Below are 16,414 nucleotides of genomic sequence, written 5' to 3'. Positions count from 1 at the left end.
CTTGGAGACGTGCGCCGTCCTCAGCCGTCAAAGAAAACGCTGCCGCAAATCTTGCTGACGAGTGGACGACTGGCACATAGAGTGAACGTGAGGGGGAAGAGCTAATGAATATGAATGAGGTAAATGAAAGCTGATGAATGTTATCCCTTATCTCCATAAAGATTAGACAATTCCCTTGAACCTCCGCCAAGGACACACACACACAAGAAAGAACAAATTTGAGGAGCTTGTCTCGCAATTTGATGGACGTTGATAAGGTTTCATCACATCGCAGTTATATAGAATAATATCGGGATAAGGGAAGCGAGCGTGAGACACAGAGCAGGCGACGGACATTTCTATTAAAAATGAGTGTCCGTCGTCACGGCCGTTGCTAAAAAAAATCAATGTAGATTTTAAAGGCTTTTTTAACATTATCCTGGGGCTAATAAACACATTAGGGTTATTAAAATGAATATGACTATTAGGGTCTTTTCTTCCCCGGGAGACTACTGGTCGCTGACAAAAAAGATATATACTCTCATTTTCCTCTTCATTTTCCCGGTGTCAGATCAATCATGCGCCATCTCAACTCAAGGTGAAACCCATCAAAGTGTCGTTTTCCTCGCCCGTGTCAGTGATTCACAAGAAACTCCGACACACACACAGACGGGTGGGCGGGCAAACAGAAAAGACAGCATCAACAAGCCAGAAACAAACAGCCGCGGTGCCCGCAGAGATTAATCTGTTTTACCGGCAATGCACGAGAGGAAAACAGGGGGGAAATTTCCTGAGAACACAAGTCCCGGGCCGTAAAATTGCCTCATAAACACCACTTGGCTGCGCGCACTAAAACTGGCTGAGATAAAGTCCGTCTAATCTAAAGAGATAAGATAATTTGGTGAAACTTTGCTCAGAACCTTCTCAGGTGAGGAAACCGGGGAGGGGCCTGTCGTTCTTTCACACCCCTGAATGTGACGTAAAGGTATGTTTTTACTAGTATTTTAATATGTATATTAATATGCACAGATGTTACTGAGGGTAGGCTTAGGGCAAAAAGACAGGGTGAGGTAGTATAAATTAAAAATACATTACAAAGGTGCTACAGTTGGGAATCGAACCATTGTTGACCGCGCGCGAGCGCAGTGCTCTCGCCACTGAGCCGACTGAGCGATCGAAGGCGGAAGTGGTTGCTCTTATGTATACAACCGCTAGGGGCGCTGGTTCTGAAAACGTAAACACAGGTCGTCATCCCTGCGTTTCATTGGAGCACAGTCCGGTCGCAAAGGAGCGTTTAAGTTGTCAGCTCGGGAGCTGAGAGGTGAAAGTGCGTCGAGCCATGATGTGGACCGCGACCCTGTGCCTCCTCGGGGCTCTGTCCGTCCTCGGGGCGCCGCTGAACAAGCAGAGACAGAAAGTGCTGCTTATCTCCTTCGACGGTTTCCGCTGGGACTACGACCGCGACGTGCACACTCCGAACCTGGACGACATGGCCAGGGACGGAGTCAAGGCTCAGTACGTCACGCCGCCGTACCTCACCATCACCAGCCCCACGCACTTCACCCTCCTGACAGGTAAAACCATTACAACAACAACAACAACAACACTTCCACGCTGGTGTGGCATCTGCATATCATGACAGAGAGGGGAAGCCATTCTGAGTTTAGAAAGAAGCCACGGGGAAAAAAAAGGGAATTAACTGTAATTGAATGTCCCAGAGTCCAACAGCTTTTATAGCTGAGTGAGATGATTATGTTTGGATGACTGAGGGAAGAATTCTCTTTTTTTTACATTATTTTGACTCTCAAATCATGAGTGCCAGCTAAAAGAAATTTAACTTCCCTGAAATTAAATTCCACTAATCTCCAAAGTTGGTCGTATAAGACCTTGTCCAAAAGCGTCATGCCACTCAGCCTTGTTAAGTTGATAGAATTTTTTAATGAGGACGCCATGAAGAATGAAAGTGCAAAGCGGACTGACTTGTGTGTGCAGGCCGCTACATCGAGAACCATGGGGTGATTCACAACATGTGGTTCAACACCAAGACGCAGGAGAAGAAGCCCTACTACCAGACGCAGTTCGTCAACGAGTGGTGGGACAACGGCAGTCTGCCCATCTGGATCACGGCGCAGAGGCAGGTCTGTCTTATCACTCAGAGAATGGGTTTTACTCTTTATGGCACAGGAGAGTAATTCTCTGTACAAAGCGATTACAGCTATATTTACCACAGTTAGAGTGCACATTATTATGCAGGTGGGTAAGGTGTAAACATATGCAGGGTAAAGAAAAGACATGAACATCTGCAGATTTGATTTCCTGGTACCATATAAAGGATTTATAAATGGTTTATTAGTATGTTATCAAATAGGTTATTAACATTTTCATTCATTATTAAAAATATGATACAACACATTCAATACAAAAAGAAAACCCGGGAATTGTTGTTTGCAAAATAATGAGCCCACATTGATCTAAGTTAAAGTTAAACACAAAGTTAAACACCAACAAGGCTGAGACCACGACTAGGGCCAAGGCAGGGTGAGAACAATGTCAAGACCAAGATTAGACTTGTACCAAGACTAGACTTATACCAAGATCAAGGCAGAGGAAAACCAAGACCAAGTCAAACCAAGGCAGGGTGAGGCCAAGTCAAGACCAAGACCAAGGCAGAGCAAAACTAGATCTACAACAAGGCAGGGTGAGGCCAAATCAAGACCAAGACCAAGACCAGACTTGTGCCAAGACCAAGACTAAGGCCAAGGCAGGGTAAGAACAACGTCAAGACCAAGACTAGACTTGTACAAAGACCAAAGTAACGACAACACAGATCTCTTCTGTGAATCGTACACTTTTCAATTTCTGTCAGTTTTTAATGTTTTTACAGGACAATGAACAAGTTAATAACATTCAAGTATCATCAGCATAAGTTAGCAATCAAAGTTTCATTTATCATATGAAACTAACAGATTCATACATGTGTTGTTTACCTGTTCTTTGTGAATTAATGTGGACTCTTTTTTTCTCCCTTATCTTTAAGGGCCTAAAAGCCGGCTCCCTTCATTTTCCCGGCACAGCGTCCAGTTACCAGGGTGAGGTCGCTGAGGTGCGTGAAGTCGAACCACTGTTTTACAACTACAAGGATGAGGTTGAGTGGAGAAAGAATGCGGACAAGGTGATGAGCTGGTTCAGAGACCAGGATCTAGACTTTGTGTCCATGTACTTTGGCGAGCCGGACGGCACGGGCCACAGATACGGCCCCGACTCCCCAGAGCGCCGGGAAATGGTCAAGCAAGTCGACAGAACTATCGGCTACATTCGACACTTGGCTGAAAAACAGAATCTGGCCAGCACCCTGAACATCATCATCACAGCAGACCACGGCATGACCACGGTGTACCGCAACGGTCTGGTGGAGGAAATCACCCTGTCAAAGATCCCAGACTTCTCGTTCCGCGATATATCGTTTCACTTGGTGGACTTTGGACCCTCTGGGATGCTTTTGCCAAAGCCGGGAAAGCTGGAGAAGGTTTACAACGCCCTGAAAGGCGCACATCCACACCTTCACGTGTACAAGAAGGAGGAGATGCCTGAGCGCCTGCACTTTTCCAAAAACGACCGCATCCTCCCCATCGTTTTATGGTCTGACCCAGGATACGTAATCAACGGGGTGTGTTCACGCTTTACATTTCTTTTTTTCTTGTCATATTATTCGATACGTGCAGACTACTCTGGCTCAAGAATCAACGTGAACAATGCTGAACTGTAGATCAGTTAAAAAGACTTAAAAACCCTTGAAAACATCTCCAACATTTAGCAAAGGAAAATGTCTAAAATGTCAATATTTAAGGGAAAAGGGAAAAGGGTTAAATATTGACATTTTAGACATTTTCCCGCTGAAAGCTGGTGATTGTGAGCCGAATCCCAACATCACAACAGTGGTATTTCAGTTCAGTCCTTTTGTATCAACTGATTCAGTTACACCGAAAAACAACTGCTTTACAAATCAATAGTTTGTGTGTTTGTGTCGCATTGAAAACCACGTCGCGGCGGTCTCGCGCAGACGTGCGACAATGACCCCGCCCGTTCCATCTTTACATGCGTGTCCTGTTTGTTCCCAAAGATCAGGCGATGTTTGATTTTTAACTGACACACACGACAACACCTACTTCATGCTCCTGTCGTTTGTACCCACTCATATACTCACTAACAGAGTGCAAATACATTTACTTTTACTGCTGAGGAGGCAAGCTGCTAATACACTTAACTAACATCTTCTAATGGCACTGGTAACTTATTAACAACAGCCAGTAATTAATGTGATTATGACCCACTTAACTGGATATAAGGGAATTAAACCTGCAAACAGTGATAAACTGACACAGATTAATAGCCAGGTAAAAAAAAGAAAAAAGAAAATCTGAGCACACCAGCTGGTTTGTTCCAGAAATAGCCTCAAGTCTTGACAATAGAAACACTTCAATCACTTGTTCTATTTAGCCCGTAGAAAATGGTGAAACTGGACTCTTTCTTTTCTCTCTCCAGAATGAGAAACAAGGCGTTAAATTTCTAATCTGGGTACATTGCAATTTTAATCAAGTGAATTTGCACGTCCTTGGGATAATCCCGGCCCCGGCTGATGACATGCGGCGCCTCTCAAATGCTTCACGAGGCTATTCACGCCTCGACATTCAAAATTAGCATTTTTCATTTGGCTCCGCGCTCGCTCGGTCACTGCACCGCACCGCACGTGTCTGTCTGTCTGTCAGTCAGTCAGTCAGTCAATGCCGTGTGAGAAACGTCAAGTCCCGAGTTCATTTAGCAGAGTGACATCACTGAAAAGTGTAAAAATGTCTCCACACACACACACACACACGCAGCGATAATGACGAGGAAAATAATCAGTCCTCTTCATTTCCTGATGAAATCTGTTATCTCAAGTCTTTTGCCTGCTCGTGATAATGACTTGCACCATCTCACTGCGAGTTCATTCTCTTTATGGCCGCCCTTAAACTCCCTTTATTTTGATCTCAAAGAGGGATAAGTGTATTGATGCCGTTGCATAACAGCAGAGATAAGTGGGTGTTTTTTTTTTTAGTTTTTTTTTTACTTTACTGTCACGTTCGCCGCATCACCAACTTCACGGCTTCATAGATCTCGTGTAACTATTAACGGAATCAGTCTTCTAAGGGTTTTTAAATGAGAATTCAAGAGATGCATTGACATTGCCATGTTGCCACGATCATCAGTTGATGGTTGGGACTTTTTTTTACCTTGGACAACACCTCCCTCTGCTGGCCAAACTAGAGTATGTGTAGAGCGAGTGTGTGTGTGTGTGTGTGTGTGTGTGAACTCTGAGTGATGATAAAGTGCTGTCACTAAAATCACCGGCTCATGAGTCACAGTCTAATTGAATCTAAAGCGTCCCGTGTGAGTCATTTTGCTGTGCCCGTGTGCCCCCTGCAGTATATCCCTGTTCAGTTCAACAAAGGAGAGCACGGCTTCGACAACCAGGAGTTGGACATGAAGCCCTTCTTCCGGGCGGTGGGGCCGGCGTTCCACAAGAACCTGGAGGTGGGACCTTTCGAGACGGTGAACATCTACCCCCTGATGTGCCACATCCTGGGTATCGAGCCAGAGGTCAACGATGGCCACCTGAACGCCACCAGACACCTGCTGGTGACGAATAGGGCTGTGGAGGGTGAGTTTATGCCAGACTTACGAGCTTCTCCGCCTTGTGCACCTACTGCTTTCATTACTCAGGGTCATCCATCTATTCATCCATCATTTCCAACTTTGCAGCATGTTCGGATTAAAGCAGAGAGATTTTTATAGGTTAAAACTACAGTAGAGCCAGTAATGATCCAGGAAAGACAAGGTAACATCTGCTGATGTCTGAGGACACGGTGTGACAATGGAGAACTTCAACTGACACATGGTGGTTATGTGTGTTTGTCATTGCAGCAACACAACTCAAAAAGTAAACATCAGAAAAATGGTTGAAAAGACGACTTTGCCAACTGTCTAAAACAAACTTCCCCAACATCACTCCTGACAAAAGCGATTTTGTACTGGTGAACAAATCTTTTCCCCAGTAAACTTCATTTTATCTATGTTATTTAAATCATATACACAGATTGTAAGTAAAAAAAAGTTTCAGCCAATGTGTATGGGGAACCAAATCATTCTCCTGTGACCCATCTGTGGGTCCCGACACAGTGGTTAGGAACCTCTGGTCTTAGAAAAACAAAACTATCCAACTGATGGATTTCGTTTTATGGCAAACATAAAAAAAACCTGCCAAGTTTAATGCTATTTGACAGGCAAAGTCGACACTGCACTGCACTCTTATCCAAACACTGCCAGATTTGGCAATGCACACACTGGTGCCAAAAGTACATCTCCTGCCAAGTCTGAAGCCTGTCAAGTGAACGGTTGCTCAGTTATGGGATTGACAGACTGACGTTTCTGCATTTACAGATAGTCATTCTTGTTAAAACGTCTAAATCTGGTTAAAAATTAAATCCAGTTTCAAACCATCTACTTATCATATCATAATATAATGTATATAATGTTAATAGCATCATCAATCTGTGGTTGACACAATTTTAACACCAACAAAAAACAAAACTAGTACTAATATTACACTCGAATATTACTGACTAAAATGTTGCTTACATCAGTGTCTGTAATTCTTGTATTTGTTACCTCTTCAGAACCTTTCCTGGAGACCAAAATCTGGTCCTGAAGAGGCTGAACCTCATTTCTGAGGAACTGATTAAGTTAAGGGCTAAGATTATAATAAAACTTAAAAAAATCTTAAGAATCTGGGTTTGATTTTTACCTGCTTTAAACCTCAGGCCTCTTTGACAGCAGTTGCCAGTAAACAAACTCTTGCAGGAGATAAAAATTTAGAAGCTGTTGTTACAGCGCCATTGTGTGGTTACTCAGGGACAGTACTCTGGGAGTTTGTCCTATGAGGAATGATAGGATAGAATGAAACAAATGGGTTAAAACAATATAAAGTGTGTACACTTAAAATATCCAACCTAAAAGTAAAATTGTGAATATTTTCTTTCTTTGGTTCTGTTTGTAGTTAAAAAGGAGGATTTCCTGGAAAACGGCTTCATTGGAATTGCCGCAGTGGCCGGATTTCTTGTCGTAGTTTTTGTTGCCTTGGCGACCCACCAGATAATCAAGAGAAAACGCAAGGATACAGGGTAACGGCAATGTCATAATTACACTAATCATTTCAAATCAAAAAAAGAAGAGAATGTGACAATTTTAACTTTTGTTGTTTTTTCAGATCACAAGGTCCGAGTCGTCCTCCACAGAAAGAAATTACAGCACAAACTCCATTTTGATTGTCGAGTTAAAGGGAAAAAATTAAGTGGAAATTTGGTGGTAAAAACAGCCACCTGTGGACAATCTATGAAGAAATCTACAACAAACTACTTTACAAAGTTAAAAAACATTGTTATTGCTTCAAAATGAATTTTAAAAACACACAATAGTGGCAGAATCATAAAATAAAGTAACTACTTTATTTTATTTTAATAGTTTGTTGTATGCGCAAAATCAAAGTGCAATATTTACGTATATATTGTTACTTATTATGTCTCTGTGTCATAAATAAAGCAAATGCAACCCAAATCTACAGCAGCTTTAGTATCTTTGTTACTTATTACACATTAATATACACATTTTAACTATGTGGTACTTTTAAAAACAAGTGTTTTTAAGGATCCGTTTCACAACAAAGCAACAGTTTATCAAGACCATGATCTACTTTGACCTGACAACGGTGACCGCCGAGGGACAAAAGGCAGCAACCGCTTTTCCATTTGCCCGCCTCTCTACGTGAGGTGGAGTCAAGTTACATGTGAAAAAAATGCGTTTCCGGTTAGGACTTTCAAAATTAAACTCCATATATACACATACAGGTATGATAATGTCAACTTTTGGTAGAATTGTACATTTTATTTTAACTGTGAAGAAGATATTTGGGCAAACGTATTGCAGACATTTTAGCTTTGACTGCGTTACACTATTTGTATTAATTTTAAAAATGTATTTACTTTAGTCATTATTTACTGATTTACAATATTGAGTGTTTTTTTTAAGTAAACCTAAACATATTTTTCTTTTATCGTCAATAATATTTTAAAAGGAATTTTTTCAAAGGAATTTTTCATCACTTTTAATTCTATATTTTAATTTTTCACACTAATCGGATTTGACATCCTTCTTTTGATGCTATTTTATTGCTTTTTCCACTCTGTATTTGCATATTATCACATGTTTTTCATTGTTATTCTATTCCTATGTTGTTTTTGTCACTTGTTTGACATTTTGTGAATTCCACAATCTAATGTAATCTAATTGACATAACAAGAGTTGTTTTCTATACATTGTTATTGTGTACCACCGATATAATAGAAAACCTGCTCTTAACTTACACGACTGCATATTTTCTCAAATTTGGGGGATTTTATTAGTTTATTTTTTCAATATTTTTTTTTTGAAGTTTCATTCACTTGTTTGCACTATTTCACTTAGTCCTATTTGTAAATTTGGGCGGGTTAAGTTTTATTAGGGCCCGAGCACTCTAACTTTTTATTTTATCCCATATTTCTATGAATTATTTTGTATTTTATTGCTTTTTTCTACACTTTTCTTGTATTCGTATATATTTTTATTTAGAACTCAGATAATTCCATTGCTGGTAATAAATGCTGCATACTGTAGTTACTTACGCATATTTTCACAATCGAGAAAGCTGCCGTTTGGTTCATAAAATGTCAGACAACCTTAACCATACGTTGATCAGTATTCAAACCTGGAAATGATGATGTTCTCGAATGTCTCGTTTTTGTCCACAAACCAAAATGATTCATGTTTAATTATTTATTTATTTTGTGGAGCAAACAAATGAAAATATTTACATTTGAGAAGAGGAAACATCTAGAAATCTTGTTTTAATCATGAAAAAAAGCTTCAAACCGATTAACCGACTTTTAAAACAGTTGACGGTCAATTTAGTAATGGCTTAAAAATCCACTAATCGAGTCATTGTTTCAGCTCGAAGTGCATGACAACAAAAGAATGTTGAATTTTTTAACGTCGCTTGAGTTTTAGGGTACTCTTATTTTGAAGGCGGGACTCGCCACGTCCGGTCGTGCCCGTGCTCGTCCATGATTGGCTGCTCCGCAGCTCTGGCTCTTTTCATAGAGGATTCTTATTCGTGGCGACGGCAGACATGGAGGAGCTGAGCGCGGTGGGCGAACAGGTTTTTGATGCGGAATGCATCTTAAACAAACGACTCCGGAAGGTCAGACTCTCCACATACACAATCACTTGTATTTATTCTACGGTATTTTCCCGCCTCTGTGTCTCCGGCTCACACGCCATAACCCCTGCCTGTGTCGCTTCTCTTTCAGGGAAAGTTGGAGTTTCTGGTGAAGTGGAGGGGATGGTCATCCAAGTAAGTCCCGTGAAACAATGAAAACAACAACAACAGCGTGTCGCTTGTTGCTTTTCCCCCAAACCAAACTCTCGCCTCCGTCGTCCGTTTTTCCTTCGCCCAAACCTCAACGAACGACGACGCGATTGCTTTATTTTCCATCCGTGTTCACTTTTGCGTCCAAATACAACCAGAAATGTTGATTTCTTTTGTTCAAATTTGGGGGGTTCGGGCGAGAATGAGATCGAAAATACTTTTCGAAGCCACGTTAACTCATTTTCTTTTTATTGAATCGAGTTAGTGTTTTTAGTGCGTGAGAGTAAAGCCGAACATTTCTGGGCCACTTTGGTGTGTGATTTATAGCCACTTAATGACATGTTGTATGTGTTACACGCAGCACATTTCAAGTTGTATTTAAAAATAAACGCATTGTAAACGAGGTTCTGTGTTCACAACACGTCAAGTGGAAAAAAAACAAATAGCTTTTTTAACGCCATATCAAATGTATCGCATTAATGAGTAAAATCAGTGATGCCGAATACATTTAGAGGTTTTTGATGTTGAAGTAATAGCTACTTAATGTCATGTTTTATTTGTTACACACGTAGTAAATGAGCTCCTGCGTTCACGACACCCCAAGAGTTGGTAAAGTGGCAAAAAGAAAATAGAAAATACCCTTTTAACGCCGTATAAATCTCTATTGAGTGATGCCGAATACATTTAGGGTTGTTTGACTTTGAAGTAATAGCTACTTAATGTCATACTGTATTTGTTACACATGTGAAATTTCAAGTTATATTTAAAAACATACTCAATTAGTAAATGAGCCTCTGTGTTCACAACACATGTATGAGTTTATCACTGGGTTTTGTTGCTTTAACTATTTACGCTTAATGTTTAGGATTGGGGAGTTTTGACGTTGAAGTAATAGCTACTTAATATCATAGTGTGTTTGTTTGGGAAATTTCAAGTCACTTTTTAAAAAAAAATGTACATGTTTTTAAATGAACATCTGTCTCCACTCCGGCTTGATTTCTTGTCAGTTGCCCTCTTATGTTCACTCTACATTGTTGTTGTAATCCAGCATCAATGCACAGGGTTGCCTGCCAGCTCCATGGCTTTCTGTTAGAACCACATCCTTTGTGTGTGTGTGTGTGTGTGGGGGGGAAAGGGTGGGGGTTGATTATTTCACTGGTGACTGCTGATCAGAAGAGGCCGTTCAGTTGCAAGTGATGAGGAGAAAAGGTCATTACACACATGCATGTGTGTAATATTGAACACGGCACCGCCGTCGCCGTGTGGTGATTTACATGCACGCAACAAGTTGTTGTTTATTTTGTGACACGAGCGCAGCAAACTCGTCATACTTTCGCAACTTCCCGTGAGCGTCGCAGGAACTTCCATAACCTGCAAATGGTTTTCCTTCCTGGTGTGTTCATGTTTTACTACACACACGTGAACAGACTAGTAACTAATTAATAGTCAACTGTTCTAAAAATGGGTTTGAGCTTCTTCTTTTTTTTAAATAAATGAAATAATCTAAAACAATCTCCCTGCATTTTCAGCTTCTTAAATGTGAATATTTTCTGGTTTCTTTGCTCCGTGTGACGAAGAAATCATAAAGACTTATTTGTTTTGGTCTGCGGACAAAGTTTAACTTTTGATATTATAATCATTTTGAGGTTTGGGAAACAATTAACAGCGTTTTTCAACATTTAATTGAGAAAGCAATCGTTAGTTTATAGTTATCTAGTGGCTATCTCGTCAGACATTGGTCACCAGTTAGTGGTACCAACATAAATATGTGGACAAGCCCCAGACAGGGTTTTTGTATTTGAACCAGAATATGTCGCGACCAGCTGATCAGAGTTTCGCCAGACAAACTACCAGCCTTGTTTTTGTAATATTTAATGCATGTGCAGGGTAAATAACTGTTAATAAACCCAAAAAACACAGCAAACGTCACAGAACCCGACCCAAAATCAACTATCATTTCATATCATTTCAAAATAAGATGTTTGACAGTAAGGGGAACATGCTGCAGAAGACTCTTTTGCTCTTAAAATTGGGTAAACGTGTACAAAACTCAGACTGTATTTTTTTTTGTTATAACAAAGACATTATACTCCTCCTTCTGGATATCAGTACTGGTTAAAACAGTGCTTAACCCTGAGCCTCTAGACTGGAGAAATGCAGCCGTGCCACGTTTTGCTAAACTGTATTTTAGTTCTGCGTGTGTGTGTGTGTGTGTGTTCCTTGTTTACGTACAGTAGTCTGAAATTATCGCAGCATGGTTTGTTATTATCATCGCTATAACAGAAGCAGTTTGTTAAACTCGTCATGGTGTGGGTGTGTTGTCAGGAGCAGAACTAGAATTGCTTTCATGATACATGATTATGTTTGATAAATACTTAGCTGTCATTTATGTTCGAAAACAAAAACAAGTGCCGCTTTTTTAAATCGCTGAGGGAAAATATTCAGACTTCAGGTGGCCTTGATTACAAAGGACGGTCTGTTCTTACAATATTTTTTGTCCCAAATAAACCGTACTGTCTCTGCTGAGGCTGGAGGATACTTTTAAACTTGCAGGTCCACCTTTTTAAAAGTTGTGTTGATTCATTGCAGACACAACAGCTGGGAGCCCCAAGAAAACATCCTTGACCCGAGACTGTTGGCTGCGTTCAACAAGAAGTGAGTGTTCTGACCGAGCCACGAGCACGCAGACTAGTTAACTTTAAAGTGAACTTTCAAACATTCAGACATGTTAATAAAAAAACAAGACAAGCTGCTCCCAGACGTGTACCGACAACCTGGAGTGGTATCGTACACAAAGGAGAATTCAATGGGAAAATCTACTGAATCACAGCAAGGAATCTTTTAAATCGCGGCTAGCGAGCATCTCCATTCTTACCTATACATCACCTTAACATCTGATTAGGGAACTGTTCTACAACGTCCTTTAAGCTTTAATTTTTGTACCTCATAATGATTTTTGTATATTAAATTTGGAAAATACCTCATTATTACACAGTAGATATATTTGCTGCACACACTTCACAGTGAAATCTACACTCAGGTGTTAAAGTTTGTCCAGAATTGTCTTAAAAAAATCAGATTTCTTTTGTCAATAATTTCTCATAATCTGACATGTTGTTTTACAGAGAGCAAGAAAAGGAGCTCCTGTTGCGCAATAAAGGGAAAAGGCCAAGAGGAAGACCACGGAAAATCTTAGTAAGTACCATTTGTCTAATGAGCTTTAAAAACGACGAGGCTCGCTTCAGTTTTCTAATGTTTACTTTCTTTATCATTTCAGGAAAACGTGCCAGAATCTACGAAATCAAGCAGCTCTTCGTCCGGCTCGTCGTCGTCCTCCTCCGACTCGTCATCCTCGTGCTCCTCCGACTCGTCCTCGTCGGAGGATGAGGAGGACGAAGACACCAAACAGATGAACCCGGCTGTCAGAACCCGAGACCACCATCCGGTCCCACAGAAGAAGGCGCAGATCGTTGTGGCCAAACCGGAGCCGCCAAAGAAACGGAGCAGGAAACCTCCGACCCCCGAAGTGAAGGAATTCCAACAGAGCAAGAGCCTTCGTAAACTCGTCAGCGCGTCCAAAGACGCCGATCTGCCCGGAGCGATTAAAAAGCCCGTTCATCCTGCGAGTTTCACCTTCATGGGCTTCCACCGAGGCTCGCCGAGAGACGCGGTGGGACAGACCAGGGGGTCTCAGGCACACGGTGGGGCTGTAAAAAACTCCATGAGCTCTGTGGGATCCGGCAGGTCGGTCCAGCCTTCCTCGCACTCTCTGAACAAATCCAGCCAGAGCAGGAATGTCACCGAAGGCAAATTGTCCGTCTGCGGCGTGAATACTGGGACAAGTCTGGATTTAAACACAGCTGCTGGGAAATCAAAAGGGGTGGCAGCGTTGAATTTGAATACATCCAAACACCCCATTCAAGGAACCACTCAGCATACTCTGAGCTCCCCCAATGGACAAAAGAAACCCCAGGGCCCTGTGTCAGCACTGCAGCGGATACCCAACACCAAAGCGGTGGCTTCTGTTCCATCCAAGAACTCCTCCTCCAATCAAGGCTCTGGCCCTCAGCCCCTCAACCTCCAGAACAAACCGGCACAAAGCAAAGACTCCCCGGGAAATGGAGCCACGCCAGTGTCAGGCCTGAGAAACACGGCCAACCCTGCGAGGAAAAGCAGCGTCCCACAAAACCAGGATTACAATCCTCCAAAGAGTCCGGCGACTCCTGGAAGAATGCAGGCCAAGAAGAACCAGCCCGGAGCGGACAAGGTCAAGGAAGTGACAGAAATCCAGTCCTCGAGAGTCCAAGGGAGGCTGGAGAAGAGCGGCGTGCTCAAGTCCTCCGCAGAGGCTCCGAGCCAACAAGGCAAGAAGGCCAAAATGAACGACATGAGCACAGGCGAGGAGGAGAGCAGTTCAGACTCTGACCACGACTCGTCCTTCATCGGGCAGGATCGCTCTGTAATCCAGAACCAGGACTGGAAACCCACGCGGAGTCTGATAGAGCACGTGTTTGTAACGGATGTCACGGCTAACCTAGTTACCGTCACGGTCAAGGAGTCGCCGACCAGTGTGGGCTTCTTCAGCCTCCGCAACTACTGACCAGGATCCCGAGACACTACCGAGAACCAGAGGAGCTTTGAAGGAACTGGATAAAACCCTGAGGAACACGTCAGGGAACGGAGGTCAATTTGTTTCCTTTATATTTTCTTAGAAGAAGACTATAATTTTAGATTAAAAAGAAAGGAAGAAAAAAGGGATGGACGTCAGTTTTTGATTGTTATTTATTTTCTACAAATTGTGTGAGAAATGGAAGCGGAGGAAGGGCAACGTCTCAACAACTCTCAGCGAGTCCGCAATTGCATCGTTACTGGTGGGGGGGGTGTGTTTGGAGGGGAAAACATCAAAAGAACGTAATCAATTCTCAGATTATGAGATTATCTCCTCCGTCACTCAGCAGATAAATAAATGTTGCGATGAACAAACTTTCAAATAAAAATCGACAGGAGTGAGCGGGAGCTTCTTTTTTACGGCAGACGCGTAGAATCCATATCAAGCAGTAGTTCAATGTTAACCACTTTTAATTCATAGTACATAGAAGTGTTATTTTACTGTTTTTGTGAATTAGCTACCTCTGTTTTTTTGTTTTTGGACATCTGCTGCAAATGTATATTCATTTCTTTCTTCAGGGAGAGGAAACGCGTTCCCTCCAGGGTAAAAAAACTGTCATCGTGTCTATGTTTTTGTTCTTTTTGATTCTTTTTCGTACCCGGAAACCAGTTTGAGCAGCTTTGTTTGGCGCAAAACTCTCTACGCACGTGGGTTTTTGTTGAATTTTCACGCCGTACGACTCATTTTCATACCAGAAACCCGCTGTGAGCAGCTTTGTTTGGCTAAAAACAAACCTACAAAACTCCACAGTGCTGCCCAGTCTATCCGTGGCGGGTTGTTGCATGTCGGGGAGTTGGATACAGTATCTCTGGTGCTCAGATAAGACTTGTGGTTTTGCCGGGGTGGCTTTTTTATTTTTTTGCCTCTGCATTGTGGCATTCACTGGCAGCTTGTATCTTCTCTGGCTTGTAATTAATACGGACAAAAAAAAAACCACAATAAGAGCTTGGGTCGACGCGGCTGGATGCTCGCGGACAGTGTACCTGTCGGAGCTCCTTCTTTGAGATTGCCAAAGGCATCGTCTTTCAAATTGGGGGGAAGAAGTGGACAAAGCCTGACCATGAAACCGCTGAGCATTGTTTATCCCGGACCACGAAACACTCGCATGTCATTGTTTCTCTTAGCGCTAAAAAAAATACCAGTCTTGATTTGTCTTTTTGTTTTTGAGTGTTTTCCCCTCCTCGCAGCTGCAGACTCAGTCTCATTTCCACCCCGCCTGCATGGTTTTCAGGAGCTGCAGGCCCAGCCTCTGAGAGAGAGAGGTCCTTATCTGATGTAACGGAAAAGAAACCACAACAATGTGCCGCTACTTTCTACTCCCACGAGAGGAGTTCGGCAACAAAGCACTTCGACTGAACTTCTTGTGTCTAATCCTGCTCTGCAGACTGTGCCTTTCTTTCCCTCTCACAGACTAAAAACACAAAAAGGCCGTTACCCCCCAAAGATAGCTAGAGTTTCAGGTCGGTCAATAACGGAGTATCCCTGGACTTGTACCATTGTTTTTCTGCTTACATTGTTGCCGGAAGACTTTTTTCGATGCCATTCTTGAAGCGATACGAGGTCTTCTGGTTCAACATATAGAAGTATGTTTTGTTCATGATAAGCAGAATAACACACAGTCTCATATTCCATGTGTTAGATGTTAGGTTGACACATCAGGGTTCTGTTTTTTTCTTCCACTACCGCGTGCTAGATGTCGGGGTAACGCGTCCGCTTTTGTTCATTAAAAAGTAATAATCCTATTTTTTCAGTTATGGTGTTTATTTTTCTAGATGTACTAACCATTTCAAAAGGAATGTTGTTCTCTATTTATTTCAAAATAAGAGCCTTTCAGGGTAGGGGACAGGTGTGTCGTCGTCAATCCTTGTATTGTGCCACTTGTCAAACTTGACTAATAAAGGGTACAACCTTAAGTTTAAGTCTGGGTTTCTTGAAGTTGAAAAGGCCAAAAATGAGCAGATTATAGGTACTTTCATCTGTGAAGACGCTGTCTTTTCTCCCTGCAATTTGTATTTTTTCCTACATTTTCTGACATTTTACAGGCTTAAACAAAGAAGGAAAATATGTTTGGTGTTTCAAACAATATGGCAGTATCAATATATCGAAATTTGTATCAATATTGTGACAAGATATTGGCAGATTTTGGACAGAATTCAAAGTGATATTAACATTTATGTAAGCCACTGTGGCACTGATGTCAAATAGTGATATACTGTACGTGATTTGTGTACGAAAACATGGTTAACTTGACTTTAATTTAAGCTTTTTTT

General features: G+C 41.8%; 2 protein-coding genes across 2 annotated transcripts; both read left to right on the top strand.

The window, feature by feature from the left end:
• The first annotated feature begins 1,045 nt into the window (after window positions 1-1,045).
• On the top strand, window positions 1,046-7,638 carry LOC122785391 (ectonucleotide pyrophosphatase/phosphodiesterase family member 7-like). The gene is made up of 6 exons (XM_044051150.1): window positions 1,046-1,553; window positions 1,972-2,117; window positions 3,017-3,646; window positions 5,443-5,677; window positions 7,073-7,196; window positions 7,283-7,638. Exons 1-6 carry the CDS (start codon window positions 1,319-1,321, stop codon window positions 7,338-7,340), a joined length of 1,428 nt encoding a protein of 475 aa, XP_043907085.1. The 5' UTR covers window positions 1,046-1,318; the 3' UTR covers window positions 7,341-7,638.
• A 1,564-nt stretch (window positions 7,639-9,202) lies between these two features.
• On the top strand, window positions 9,203-16,057 carry cbx2 (chromobox homolog 2 (Drosophila Pc class)). Its single transcript, XM_044051149.1, has 5 exons — window positions 9,203-9,307; window positions 9,417-9,460; window positions 12,065-12,130; window positions 12,601-12,670; window positions 12,753-16,057. Exons 1-5 carry the CDS (start codon window positions 9,236-9,238, stop codon window positions 14,073-14,075), a joined length of 1,575 nt encoding a protein of 524 aa, XP_043907084.1. The 5' UTR covers window positions 9,203-9,235; the 3' UTR covers window positions 14,076-16,057.
• Window positions 16,058-16,414: the final 357 nt, after the last annotated feature.

Source organism: Solea senegalensis, linkage group LG19 (assembly GCF_019176455.1).
Source record: "Solea senegalensis isolate Sse05_10M linkage group LG19, IFAPA_SoseM_1, whole genome shotgun sequence".
Taxonomy (NCBI): Eukaryota; Metazoa; Chordata; class Actinopteri; order Pleuronectiformes; family Soleidae; genus Solea; species Solea senegalensis.
Note: the sequence above shows the minus strand (reverse complement) of the source record. Positions and strands in the feature narration are given on the sequence as shown.

What these genes read in the sequence shown, in the direction of transcription:
- LOC122785391 (XM_044051150.1), top strand. Translation starts at nt 1,319, where the DNA reads ATGATGTGGACCGCGACCCTGTGCCTCCTCGGGGCTCTGTCCGTCCTC. An exon ending in CAGGATACGTAATCAACGGG is followed by an intron (nt 3,647 to 5,442) that starts GTGTGTTCACGC and finishes TGCCCCCTGCAG; the next exon opens with TATATCCCTGTTCAGTTCAA. An exon ending in AGAAAACGCAAGGATACAGG is followed by an intron (nt 7,197 to 7,282) that starts GTAACGGCAATG and finishes TTGTTTTTTCAG; the next exon opens with ATCACAAGGTCCGAGTCGTC.
- cbx2 (XM_044051149.1), top strand. Translation starts at nt 9,236, where the DNA reads ATGGAGGAGCTGAGCGCGGTGGGCGAACAGGTTTTTGATGCGGAATGC. An exon ending in TAAACAAACGACTCCGGAAG is followed by an intron (nt 9,308 to 9,416) that starts GTCAGACTCTCC and finishes CTTCTCTTTCAG; the next exon opens with GGAAAGTTGGAGTTTCTGGT. An exon ending in GAAGACCACGGAAAATCTTA is followed by an intron (nt 12,671 to 12,752) that starts GTAAGTACCATT and finishes TTATCATTTCAG; the next exon opens with GAAAACGTGCCAGAATCTAC.